The sequence below is a fragment of the Macaca fascicularis genome, chromosome 7 (genome assembly GCF_037993035.2).
Source record: "Macaca fascicularis isolate 582-1 chromosome 7, T2T-MFA8v1.1".
Lineage (NCBI taxonomy): Eukaryota > Metazoa > Chordata > Mammalia > Primates > Cercopithecidae > Macaca > Macaca fascicularis.
In genome coordinates this window covers 143,380,732-143,393,617 of record NC_088381.1, presented here as the reverse complement: position 1 = coordinate 143,393,617, position 12,886 = coordinate 143,380,732, and the positions used below count along the sequence as shown (strand labels likewise).

At 53.5% G+C, this 12,886-nt stretch overlaps 1 protein-coding gene across 4 annotated transcripts in view; it reads right to left on the bottom strand.

Moving 5' to 3' along the window:
• JDP2 (Jun dimerization protein 2) overlaps nucleotides 1–12,328 on the bottom strand; it is a 43,712-nt gene extending 31,384 nt beyond the window's left edge. The window contains exons 1-2 of one of the 4 annotated variants that reach the window (XM_065549092.2): nucleotides 12,262–12,328; nucleotides 1,171–1,394 (exon numbers count right to left, since the gene is read on the bottom strand). In XM_065549092.2, coding sequence (XP_065405164.1) covers nucleotides 1,171–1,371 — 201 coding nt within the window. In that variant the 5' untranslated portion in view covers nucleotides 1,372–1,394; nucleotides 12,262–12,328. Of the gene's footprint in view, nucleotides 1–1,170; nucleotides 1,395–10,580; nucleotides 10,843–10,980; nucleotides 11,212–11,383; nucleotides 11,492–12,261 lie in introns of those variants that run through there. The other 3 variants (XM_005561819.4, XM_045396778.2, XM_015454014.3) reach the window with 3 other exon arrangements.
• Between the last annotated feature and the right edge of the window lie 558 nt (nucleotides 12,329–12,886).

The following is a 12,886-nucleotide window of genomic DNA, read 5'->3' as shown; positions in this document are numbered from 1 at the left end:
GTCCAGCCTGCAAATGGCCAGTTTGCCACCACAGCCAAGCCCCCAACAGTCCTCTGCAGTTTTTAGATACCTGTCAGGAGAAGGGGAGCTGAGAAATAGTTGCCTAATATCCCCAGCTCTCCCCTGCGGTTACCCAGACACCCTTCTCCATGCAGAAAGCCCTCTCTCTCTAGCACTTCCAGCACTTCAGCCCCCCGAGCTCCCCCTAGGCTCACCTTTGCCTGTGAACCCTCCCTCCAAGCACAGCTGCTATTCCCAGCTGCTCAGCCGCTTTCTGTGCCCTCCCCATCCCAGCCTCTTCCCCACCTCCCACCACAGGCTCCTCCTTTCCAGGGGGCAGCTACTCTGGCAGGCCTCTGAAGAAACGGCACTGCTGGGAACCTTGCTGGGGCAGGCCTTCAGACAAACGGCCAGCCCTGGGCAAGTAGCCGGGGGCATGCCCTGCATAGATCCTCGGCCATGCCGGGGACTGCTGCTGCTCACCAGTGCCCTGAGGAAAGGGCTCATGAGAGCTGCAGGTACAACGGACCCGAGGAGGGGTCCCTTGCAAATGCCACATGTGGGTGCTCCACGTGTGGGTCCTGGGCAAGTGCCATCTAAGGCGGACACTGCTGGCTGACTGAGGCCATGCCCGGCTCTGGCAGCTGCTTGGGAAGGGAGGCCGCACTACTCTTCCTCCAAGTTCCCTGGTTCAGCTGCAGAAAGGGTCAAGAGGGGTGGAGGTCATGATGTGACTAATGATAATTTTAAAAGATAACCTAATATTGGCATTCTCTTGTCTACTTTTCAAAACATGTACACATTCCCGCTCCCATTATCTCCCCTGATCCACCCACCACCCCAGAGAGATGGCCGAGATATTGCTGTTCATTACTGTTATTATTATCACTCTTCCCCCGCCCCTCGGAGAACCAGAGACAGGTTAAATATCCTCCCCTGGCCCAGTGCTTCTCCAGTGTTAACATGTCCACGAATCCCTGGGGGATCTTGTTAAGATGCAGATTCTGATTCAGAAGCCTGGAGCGAGGCCTGGGATTCCGCATTTCGGATAACCCCGGGGTGGTATGGATGCTACTGGTCCTCAGACTCCACTTTGAATAGCAAGGTTAAGGTCCCACAGTGGGTTTAGGGCCAGACCTGGAATCTGCCAGGGGTAAAAGACTCGCTCACCTCACTTTTCACGGGCTGGGGCCTCTTGCCCAGTTTCACCTCCAGGAAGTGCAAGGGTGCAATCATGGCCCCGAGGTTGCGGATGTCAGCGTATTTCAGCTCCTCCACAGTCAGGGCCGAGCTGGGGAGTCCGGTCAGGGGGCCAAGCCCTGGCAAGGAGCCTGCGGTCACCGAAGGGTCCGGGATCTGCCCAGGCATCATAGCAGGAGGAGCGGCAGGCCAGCCTGGAGTGGGCAGGAAAAGAGCAGGACAGTCAGCCAGGTCAGGGGCTCCAGGAGGGCTCAAGCCCCTCGTCTTGCCAGGACTGTCACTTCTTTCACCACTGTTCCCCTGAATCCCTTTCCCACCCAGCTACTCTTCCTGCCGTAAAGTCCTTCCTGTTACAGAGGAAAAGTTGCTCAATTAACTCACACCAAGGTCACCCTTGGCACTGCCAGGAGTGTCTGCCTTTTTTATTTTGAAGGCAATGCTTGACCCAGTCATAGGCAACATGTATTCAGCCTTTGCTCTGTGCCAGGCCCCACAGTAATCCTGTAGTCAGTCCCATTAGGCTGGATCAGAGGTCATTACACAGAGGAAGTAGCCAAGCTTAGAACGATAATTTGCTCAAGGTTGTACACAGTTAAAACTGGTGGAGCTGGGATTTCAATGGCAGCATACAGTCTCTGAAGAGAGTGAATTATAACGGCGGAACCTCAAGCACCTTCACACCTGTTTCAGAGGAAGCTATTTTTGGTCTGGCATGGTGCCTCCCCTCCAATCACACATCCTATTCTGCATACTTGTTAAGACACCGTGAATAGGAGATGAAGCAAAGCTAAGTTAAAGGTGAGTATGTGTGATATCTATGAGGAAGGGACTGAGGCAAAGCAGGTGGAATTAATTAGCATGTGCTTTCCGTGTGAAACCCAGTACCAGAAAACTCCTCCATGCCCTCATGCCCTCCCCCCCTTTTTTTTTTTTTTTTTTTTTTTGCCCAGGCTGGAGTGCAGTGGCGCGATCTCGGCTCACTGCAACCTCCGCCTCCCAGGTTCAAGCAATTCTCCTGCCTCAGCCTCCCGAGTAGCTGAAATTACAGGCACGTGCCACCACACCCAGCTAATTTTTGTATTTTTAGTAGAAACAGGATTTCCTCATGTTAGCCAGGCTGGTCTTGAACTCCTGGCCTCAAGTGATCTACCCACCTCAGCCTCCCAAAGTGCTGGGATCATAGGCGTGAGCCACCACACCTGGCTACCTCCACGGTCTCTTCATTCTCAGAGCAAACACATATTCCAGCTGTGCCAGACCAAAAAGGTGTACGAGGGAAGACAGATTCAGACATGGAAGAAGGATGTAAATTAGACAGGTCAACACCAAGGGAATTCTTCCCTTTACTGGGGGAAGCTCATGGGGAAGAAACGGTCATTTCAAGGCACAGATGGCAGTGAAGAAAGCTGGTCTGCCAATAAAGCCAGTCCCTTGAAGGGCTCCTCCTACCCACCCATCCATCCAGTTACTGACCACCTACTATGAGCCAGCAGGCCCTAGGAATATGGAGGTCAGATGTGCAGTCTTAGCTTTGGAGCAGCCTTATAAGTAGCATGTTAGTACGAAACTGCTCTTAGATTCTAGTCCTGGAAAGGAAATCATTTCTCCCTCTTCTCACCTTTCTGCCTAGGGCCATAAAATCAAAATCCTCACTGGCTTAGCACTCCTGAGGGAAAATCTTTGGCCTATCCTTCCATCTTTACCTGTCTCTTCCCATGGAGAGAGATGTATTTGGCAGAAGAGGGAAGATCTGATGTCCATCGGACAAGGCTTCTCTGCTGGGCAGTTAATCTACTCAGATGGCCACACGGTTCTTGGGCTCTCTGTCTCCCACAGGAGTGGCCTTGGAGGGTGACCCTTGACAACCACCTGTCCCCATTCCACTTCCCAGGTCTAGATCATTCCAGAGAGGGGCATTCATGAACCTGTTTTGGCCACAAGTGCAAGTCATATTCTCCATCTCCATTTCACTTTCGAAGGTGAAATTTGGTTCCCTGTCCAAGTCCAGAGTCTATTTCCCAATAAGTTCTATTTCTCTAAGAGGAAAAGTATGTGAGTAATTTGTATCCTCAAGCACAAAGGTTTCCACTGGCCATCCCTTTGTCTAAAGCAAGGTGTCTAAAGCAAGGTGCCTGGGAATGGGAAGTGGACCTGCCGTTTCATCCTCAGTATGCCTGCTGCATCGGTCATAAAGCCTCTGCCCATAGCTCCCTGGCTTGCCCCAGAGTTTTTCTTTGGTATCCTCAGGCTCCTCTATCTGTGCTCTATCTACTGTACTTCCCACATCTGGTCCACTTAGCACACCTTCCCACTCACATCCTTTCTCTACTTCCTTCACCCAGTGTCCCTGGGCCATCGGAAAAAGGTGTGAGACTCAATCACATTGAATTACAGTCTTAGAGCTGAAGGAGGCCCTGTGCTCATCTAAACCACATCCTCATTTTGACAGGAGGAAACTAAAGCTCAGAGAGGCTAAATGGCCTCCCCAAGGTCACACAGCTGCAGAGGATTGGAGCCACGGCTCGACTCCTGGTCCCAGGGTTTTAGACCAAAGCTTTCTCACTCTGCCTTTTTTGTTTCCCTTCCTGGGGTCCAATAGGTAATGATGCCTTCAGCAGAAGGAATGACTTTCTCATGATGAGCTTTCAGACACCAGCCCATAGTAGAGGGTCACTGTCGTGCACAGAGGACCCTCCACCCCCCATGGAGATCCAGGTTTAGGAAGTTCCCTGAATAACTCCATGGTAGCCTGTGTGGCAGCCCAGACATAGAAATAGCCCCTGAGACCTCTTGCATGTGGGTGTTCAATGTCCTCTGATTCCCCCAAACTCTGAACTGGACTGGAGCCTAGTGCAGTAAGACAGCCTTCTCTCAGCCCTCTGGAATGGAACCTGCAATGCAGAGAGGGCTGCAGCCTGCCACGTAGGAGGCTGCTCCGGGGCACTGTAGATGAGCTACATGTCTCCCCTGGCCTCCTCTAAGGAGAACAGGGAAGGAGCCAGCAGGAAGACCTATTCCTTGTAGCAAAACTGTGCCGGGAACAAACCATGTGGCCATGTGGCCAGCAGCGCGGTGATTCCAGGTGGTAAGCAGCAGTCACGGCTGGTTGTCGCCCAGGTGACCCCAGTGCTTAGCATCATTTCTGGCGCAGAAAAGGTCATCAATAATACTTGTTGAAGTAAGAACTAAGTAAATAAATGAATGAACAAATGACAGCAAATTCACAGCAGAGCAAAATTCAGCAAATGGGGTAAGAATCCGTCTCTGGAAGCTTAGATGCTCATTATCAGGCTGTAATTTCACCTCCAAGTTATTCATTCCCACAGTAGACCCCAAGAAAAACACTCCAGAGGCTTCTGTGTATTTCCCTGCCTAAACCTTCCATCTCTGGGAGATGGAAGCCAGACCCCATTCTGTTCCGGGAATGATAGGCTGTTTGCAACTTCTGTTTATTCTCACACAGATGGTAGAAATGAGACACTAACAAATGATCCCAAAATATAACGAATTTTCTGCTACTGTGGAACCCCCTGAAGGGGCGGCCACCCTCTGGGAGCAGGGCCCCCTAAATTTTGCCATTCCTGTTCCCCTGTGAATCCATCCCAGTGACAAGCCTCACCCGGGAGACGAGGCACTAGTCTTTCCTTTGTAGAAGCAAAAGTCCCCTATCTTTCCGCCCCCTATAAAAGAGCCCCCTAACTGCTCAGATACAAACCACAAAGCCCTCAGCCATGCCATTCCTAGGAGACAACCACAGCAGCTGACATTCACCAGCCGGAAGTCATCCTAAACATCTCTGGTAGGGGGGCACAGAAGATGGAGGAGCTGAGCAGCTGCCTTTCATAATTGGATCCTCATTAACTGCAAAGAGCTGGCTGACAATCTAAGGCAGAAAGGCAACTTTAGTGATTTGAAAAATAAAACAATTTGATGTGATTTAAGGATCTATAAAAAGGGGGAGGGGGGCAGTGGAGGTGGCAGCGGCAAGGAACCAATAACATCCAGAAGGGACTTACCCACTTCAAGGAAGACTTAGGAAGGATGACAAGAGGTGAAATCATCTCCCACACTGGTTGTTCCATACGGAAACAATTTAGTAGGAAAAGAAGAACTACGCACTAAAAGCTTCAGGAGAAGAACCCAGAGTTTTTTCCCTTCAGGGCCCAGGAGGTCTGAAAGGCAGATAAACATCCTTGGTGTCTCCATGAGTAACTAGGGGGCATAAATAAGGAGCAAGCTCTATACATTGGCAGAACACCAACACTGGGAAATGGGGCTTGTGCCTCAAAATATAGGCCTGGAATCCAAGAAGACTTTGGCAATGCGGGACACTGACCAGGAATAAGTTGGAAGTCAGCCAGTGAAGGAAAGCTGGGTGAAGCACACATCCAAGATGGCGACTGACTAGCAAGGCATGAATCAGATAGATGAGGTTCAGAAGGTCACAGTAGACCCTAAGCTGTTGTTGATCCTAAGATTATGATGCAGCTCCCCAAAAGCCAGCTTGAAGAAAATGGGGACCAGATGGATCTAAGAGGAAAGAACTTGAAAAAAAAAAAAAAAGGTCTGATAGCTGTACTCTCTACTCTTCCTCAGTGGCCTGTGGGCACACAGGGCACTGCCTTGTACAAGCAGAAGAAAAGCCACAAAACATTTCAAGTCTAGGAAATAGAGCCTCCTGGGAGATACTAATATGAAGTATCATTTCAGCCAAAAGAAAAGCTAAAGGTAACTTATTAAGCTTTTTCCTCTGGTTTTCTTCTCTCATTTTTTTGTATGTAAATCTGTAAGATATTAGGTTAATGGCAAAAACTGTGATTACTTTTGCACAAACCTAACGCCTTAAATCTTTTTTTTTTTTTTGAGACAGAGTTTCATTCTTGTTGCCCAGGCTGGAGTGCAATGGCATGATCTCGGCTCACCACAACCTCCACCTCTCGGGTTCAAGTGATTCTCCTGCCTCAGCCTCAAGTAGCTGGGATTACAGGCTTGCACCACCATGCCTGGCTAATTTTTTAGTAGAGACGGGGTTTCTCCATGTTGGTCAGGCTGGTCTTGAACTCCCAACCTCAGGTGATCTGCCCGCCTCGGCCTCCCAAAGTGCTGGGATTACAGGCGTGAGCCACCATGCCCGGTCCTTAAATCTTTTTTAATGGAAGTGTCTATAAATAAATAACAGTCTTGTTTTATGAGTCAAATTTATAAGGGCCATTCTTGTTAGAAAGTGCCCAAAAATCAGCATTTTCATCCAGAATGGCAAAGACAGGTAAATAAAAAGAGGTTAAGAGAAACTTAGCATCTGCATCATGAACTTTCTGTCCATAGAAACAAAGGTTTCAAGGAGGCTATAAAACTCCTGGGCCTCTTTGAGAAGGTAAGCTCCCCTCCAGGCCAGCAGCTGGCTTGGGCTGCCATGAGGAATAAGAATGGGTATGCGCGTGGGTGCAGATGGCCTAAGGCTCAAGGCCTGGTGCTAAGAGAACGTGGAGGTGAGAGTGATAAGTCAAGGAGGGAGGGAGTTTACAGTTGAGGGCAGGGCATGGGCAATGGCGATTGAGACTCAACAAGAGAAGTGGGAGATCTTGGGAGCTAAAGCCTGGGAAGATTCCCAGGAGAGAGCAGGATGCAGAGGGCAGGAGTCCACAGAGAAGGTTAGAAAAGTGCCAGGCCAGTGGTCATGGCGCATAGTACCTGCTACCATTAATCTTGGAGAATCAACCACAAAGCCTCTTCTTGGAGCTAAGGAGTCACCCAGGATGACCTCTCTCTTGGAATCTGAATGACGTAGGTCACACAGCTTCCAAAAGTCAAGGAGATCCAGAAGGTGAGAAGCAAGATGATGCGGGGAGGGCTCCAAGACTGAGAGTGCAGGCGAGCAGCAAAAGGCTCTCTTCAGATGGCTGTCCCCAGCTCTGCAGGCCAAGAAGAAGGTGGGGTTAAGAGTGGCGGTTTGGGAGCCAGATCACCTGAGTGTGAATCCTAGATCTGTCCCTTACTGGCTGTGTGCCCTTGGGCAAGTTCCCTAACCTCTCTGTGCCTCTCTTTCCTCAGCTGTAAAGTAAGAATAACAATGTTATTTGCCCTGTATAACTGTCAAGAGGATTAAATTAGTTAATACTTGGAAAGTACCTGGAATACTGCCTGCACATAGTAAGTGTGAAGTCAGTGTGGCCACCAGGGCCTTCCTTCCTGGAGGGGCACCAGTGCCAGATGACCCCTCAGGGTCCCTTCTGGACTAGTCTCTCTTTCCTGCAGCCATGAAGAGGATTTTCCCCAGAGGATTCTCTGCTCTCCCACTTTCCAGCTCTAAATCCCAAGGGGGCAGGACCATCTTGCATGCTGGCAGTTGACTGAAGAACAGAAACAAAGGGTGCCAGGTCAGGGCTGGGTAGAAGGTGCAGAAATGGGGCCCAGCACCTGCCCTTGGCCTCGGTTTCCTCTAAGGTCTCCTCCACCCTGCAGGCCAGAACACGGCTGCACAGACACTGGCAACAAGGTGCCATCAAGAACTAGTTTCCATTCCTGCCCCGAGGCAGACAGCCAGCATCTCCTGTGCCGTTTAATCTACTCCATCCCTGCACTGCTTCCTAAGAAGACAAGGAGGGGTAGCTGGGTTCAAGGGAAGCCACTGAACACTGGCAGCCGTGATCCCTGCACAGCCATCCCAGCCATAGGAGAACCTGGAACCAACCCCCAGGAAACTCCTGGTTTTCCCTGGAGACCAGAGAAATGCTTCCAGGGCCTTGCCTATAACACAGCTTTGTGCTCTGCCTAATGTAGGTGCTCAGCAAATACATATGAAGTTATCTCTGCCAGGAATCTTTAACCCAGGCAGCAAGAGGAAGCTGGGAGCGTACAGCTACTGGACGAGCTTTCTATTCCCCCTTCGGCTTCACGCCAGTTCTGGTCCTTGGTGGCTGGCAGGGGTTAACAGTACCACACCTAACACAGACACACACACAAGGTGTGATAACCGCCCTGGTCTCTTTTTTAAAAATGCCATTGGCCAGCTGAAGCTTTGCAAATGGAGCTCCGCAACCAAATCCCGTGGGCTGCAGCAAGAAAATAGACTAAAAAACAACAACAACTAAGAATGGTGGGCTCTGGCCAGGCCTCCCACAGCCAGCAATACGCAAAGAAACACAGGCTGAAAATTCCAAGACTGGGTCACTAAGGCATTTGTCTCTGCTGAGTTTCGAGAGGCCAAACCACACACACACACACAAGAACGCGTGTGCACACACATGCACACGCACACACACATACACAGGCACATGGAGCTTGGCAGTCCCTAAGTTCCAGAGTTGGTAATACAAGCCACGGAACCGACTGCCAAGACAAGCAACAGAACGAGCCAGGCCCGGTTTCATTGGCCACCATACACTGCATATGGCCCGGGATGCAGCCAAAACAGTGTTCTCACCCTCCTCAAAGGCATAGGAGACCCTCTGTTTTCAAACACACCTCCACAGAGCCTTAATTAAAGGAAAATGGAAAAATAATGTGCCTGCTGCCCTCCCCTGCCTATATAGGTATGCACACACACATACCCATACACACTCACTCCATTTTTCTCTTCCTCCCATTTCGGTTTCAAACATAATTCATTCGCATGGAAAAAAAGCAAACTGCATCCTGCAGCAGAAAGGCAGAAAAGAATGTTGCTTGCCCTCAACCCTGGCTCTGATTGCTCAAGTTGAGCTGGGGCTGAATGAATACAGAGCAGGCCGGCCTAGAGTCGGCATTGGCCCCTTTCTTTCCAGAGGGGAGATGGAAACAGACACTCTCCCCTGAGAGAGACAGCCCATTGCAACACCAGTAGCCCCACTACAAACGAGGCCCAGAGAGCCCATTCCTGCCAGGGATTCTGCAGGTTGGAAAAGCTGCCCACACATCCTGCAAACAGGTAGGGAGATGACAACAAACCCAGGCAGTCAGGAGGAGCATTCCCTGGTAATAGCTGCAAAAGTTAGGCAGTGGGTGAGTGGGGAGACCCTTATCCAAACCCTTTCTATGGGGCATTATCACCACCTTGCAACACATCTCCTTGAAGGTGACTGCAGCCAACCTAGGAGAAAAGCCAGAGGTCTACACACCCATGACTCCCTGCAGCCCTTCAAATCGCACAGCACCCAGCTCTTCAGGAAGATTCTGGAGCTGCCTGCAGCTCTGAACCAAAGCCAAAGTAGAAGGGAACAGAAGAGTCTTTGAGAAATCCATCCTCCCTGCTCTAAACAAGGCAAAACCTTAACCACCCAGAGGTATGAGAATAGATTTTGCTTCTCTGCCTGGATCCTCACGTTTATATAAAATCAGAGCCATGCTCACACCTGATACCTGGTTAAACTCTCCCCTAGAAACCTGCAAAGGAAGATAAGCCATCCATCCAAGCTGCAGCCAGATTTGCTGGAAAGGTAAAAGCAATGGGAAGTGTTTTTAAAAAACCCTCAGGGAAGGAAGGTTGGGGGGAAGGGAGATATGTGAACGCAGTTCCTATCAAGGGCTTAAAGGACGTTTGGGTACAAATGTACCCAAACATGGTTCAAAGCTTCCCAATTCCTGATGCTCCTCAAATTAAGACCCTAGGGAGAGACCACCAAGATTTAAGCCTGGGTACACACGCCTAAGCAGGCTGCAAGCCCTTTCTGAGATACAGACCTGAGCACATTTGCCCTAAGCACACGTGGTCGGGCCATAGCCCCATGCCCTGGATTCCAATAGGGAGGGCAGCACCCTAGGCAAGGGCCAGGACATCTTGCAACTGGAGATGACCCAAGGGGGTCGGTTGATTTCTCCTTCCACCAGCCTTTCCATCCCTGCAAAAGAGCCAGGACCTCCCCATCTTCCCCAGCCTCCTCATCTTCCCTGCTCCTCCCACTGACCCAGGCAAAGCCTGGCTCTGCCATCCCAAGGTCCAGGGGTCCAGGTGGAAGGCCCACTCCACCCCCACACTCTCCCACCCCCAACTGCACCCCTACCCCTCGACAACCTCCTTTGAGGGGAGGAGCAGAGGAGAGCCTTCTAAGCTGGGCTGGGCAAGGGAGAGGCTGGTTACCTACAGGAGCCTGCTTGCCTCCTTATATAACCTGGCGTGGGAGACAGGAGAGCCCAAAGGGGACCCCGGCCACCCCTAGATCCTTTCCCAGCCCAGAGCTCCAAAGCAATGGCCATGAGAGAAGGTGCCTTCATTGGATGGAAATCCAGAGCCCTTCTCAATATTCTCCTCCAGGTCCGGGTCCTCCGGGAGTCGCGCTTCCTCCCTGCCAGCAGGTCCTTGTCATCCCTCCACAGTCGAACCCACACCCCAACCCCGCACCTCCCTGGCCCTTCACCCTCCATCTCCACCCGCACAGCCCGCGGGCAGTTTTCTCCCCACTCACCCCGCCTTCCCCGCCGCCCGAGGAGAGCACCTCCCTGCAAACGGACAGGGGAGGAGAGCGCGGGAGGGAGAAGGAGGGAGCGCCCCGGCTGCCCAGGGAGCGGACGGAGCCTCCCGTCCCCGGGCGGGAACCAAAAGGAAGCCTGGGGCTGCCGGGCGCCTCGCGGGAGGGGCCCGGCTGCAGCGCCCGGCGCAGGGAAAGCTCGGGGTCCCTGGGCTGCGGGAGCCTCCCCGCGGGGCTGGACTGTGGCTCCTCGCGCTCCGCCCGCGCGGGGGCGGCAGTCCCAGGTGCCCGCGCCGCGCCCCGCCCCGCCCCGCCCCGCCCGGCCCGGCCCGGCCCGGCCCGGCCCGGCCCGGCCCGGCCCGGCCCAGCGCCCCCCAGCGCGCGCCCTCGCACCCACCGTGCAGAAGCTGCGGGCGGAGGCGGCGCCCCCGGGGCCGGGGCCCGGCTGCAGGCGCCGTGCCCGCTCCGCGCCGCTGCCGCCCGGCCGCGGAGCTCCGCCCGGTGCCCAGGCCTGTCCCGGCCCGGGAGCCGCCGCGGCGCCAGCCCCGCCGCCGCTGCAGCGTCCGCTGCCGCCAGCGCCCCCCGTCGCGGCCGCCGAGCGTCCCTCCCGCAGGCTGTGGCGGGCGGCGGGACGGGTTGCATCAGCCCCGGCTATATAGCGGCCCCTGGGCGGCGGGGAGGGGTCGGGAATGCGGAACCGGCCGAGCTGCCAGCTCCAGACGTCAGAGGGGGACGGAGAGGAAGGGAAGGAGGGGACCGAGGAGGAGGGGGTGTGGAGCCGGCGCTTCACACCCACTGACCTTAACCTCCCCCGCCGCCTTGGGCGCCCTTCTCCCGCTGCCGCTTGCGCTCCTCTCCCCGCGGGGGCGGCCCGGGTTCCATCCAGTCCCCCGGCTCCGCCACCCCATGGTGCAGGAGCGCGCGAGAAAGCAGGACGCGGCGAGCGGTTATGTAAGCGCACCCCCCGCGCACCGCCGCTCGGCTTGTGCCCGCCAGGCAGCCGCAGCGCTGGGAGAGAGAAGCGAGAGGCCGGGGCCGGGGGACAAGTCAAAAGCCCCTTCACGCACAGCCTGTGTTAACCATGTACCTCAATCCCGGCGCTTCCCCCCCCAAACTGAGAGAGACAGGGACAATTTCAGCACAGTTTCATCCTTGGACACTTCAGGACTGAGCGGGTGAGGAGGCGATCTCGCCAGCCTGCTTTATTTTTCGGTGGAGAAGGATGGGCTGAGATGAAGGCATCTGGGGACTCCTACCCCTACCCACCGGCCCCCGCCAGCGCCCTTAGGCCCCAAGGCGGCTCGCTGCACCAGCCTGCCCTCCGCTAGGGCTGCAGCTTGAGACCGCGGCTTGCTTTGCTGCTGGCACAGTGTGACCCTTGGGCTTGTGCCCTGCTCCAGCGGGCTTCTCCTTTCCACTCCGGACACAGCAGTGAGCAGAGCCAGCCCTCAGCAGACCCCAAGTGGCCTTCTTCCCCGTTACAGCTTCAATAGCCAACCCCACTCCCACCTTCCATCCTCCTAGAGAGGAAATGGTGAAGGGGACTCCAGAGGGAAGGTGACATCCATGGTGCCCTGCAGTCTACAAAGGCAGAGACACAGAGCCCTCAGGTAGAACGGGGTTCCCTAGGTGGCATCTCCTACCTCCAATGCTCCTGGGTACCCATCGAGCCCCCTACCTTCTGCCTAAGCCAGATAGGAGTGATGAGTTATATACTCAGCGACTTTCGGCCTCCTTCTGAGAGTGATGTCAGGTCATCACCCATAGAAGAAAGGAAGTGAAAGAAAAAAGTTCATGCCTTCTTGGAGTGCAGATGCTCAGAGTGAAAGAAACAACAAGACTTGAGACAGATGCGTGCAATTGATCAAACCCGAACATGCGCGGCTCTCCCATGTGAGAGAGTGCGTGAGACTTTATTCTCCTTATTTCCCCAGTGCAGTGAAATCTTGCTGGATAAAAGAATTGGGCTAATAGAAGGAGAGACAGACCAAGTCCCAATGACATTGCCTGACCATTTTCACCTTCGCCATTAGCAATCTCCCTCACAGCATTGGTGTGGGCAGGTAAGCGGAAAGCAAGACCCTGAAAGACTGTACATTGGAAAATGAGCAGTAATTTGACACTCTTGTGGAAGAGCATGACTCTACGCCCTAGAAAGGCCAATGACACCTTTACTACAGCGTAAAGATCAAAGCCAGGGACTGTGAAACTGCCTCATGATGTTTCTCCCATGAGACCTGTGTCTGGATGTTTATATGGAACAAAACATAGAACAGAGGCAATACTACTTGATGTGTCTTCGG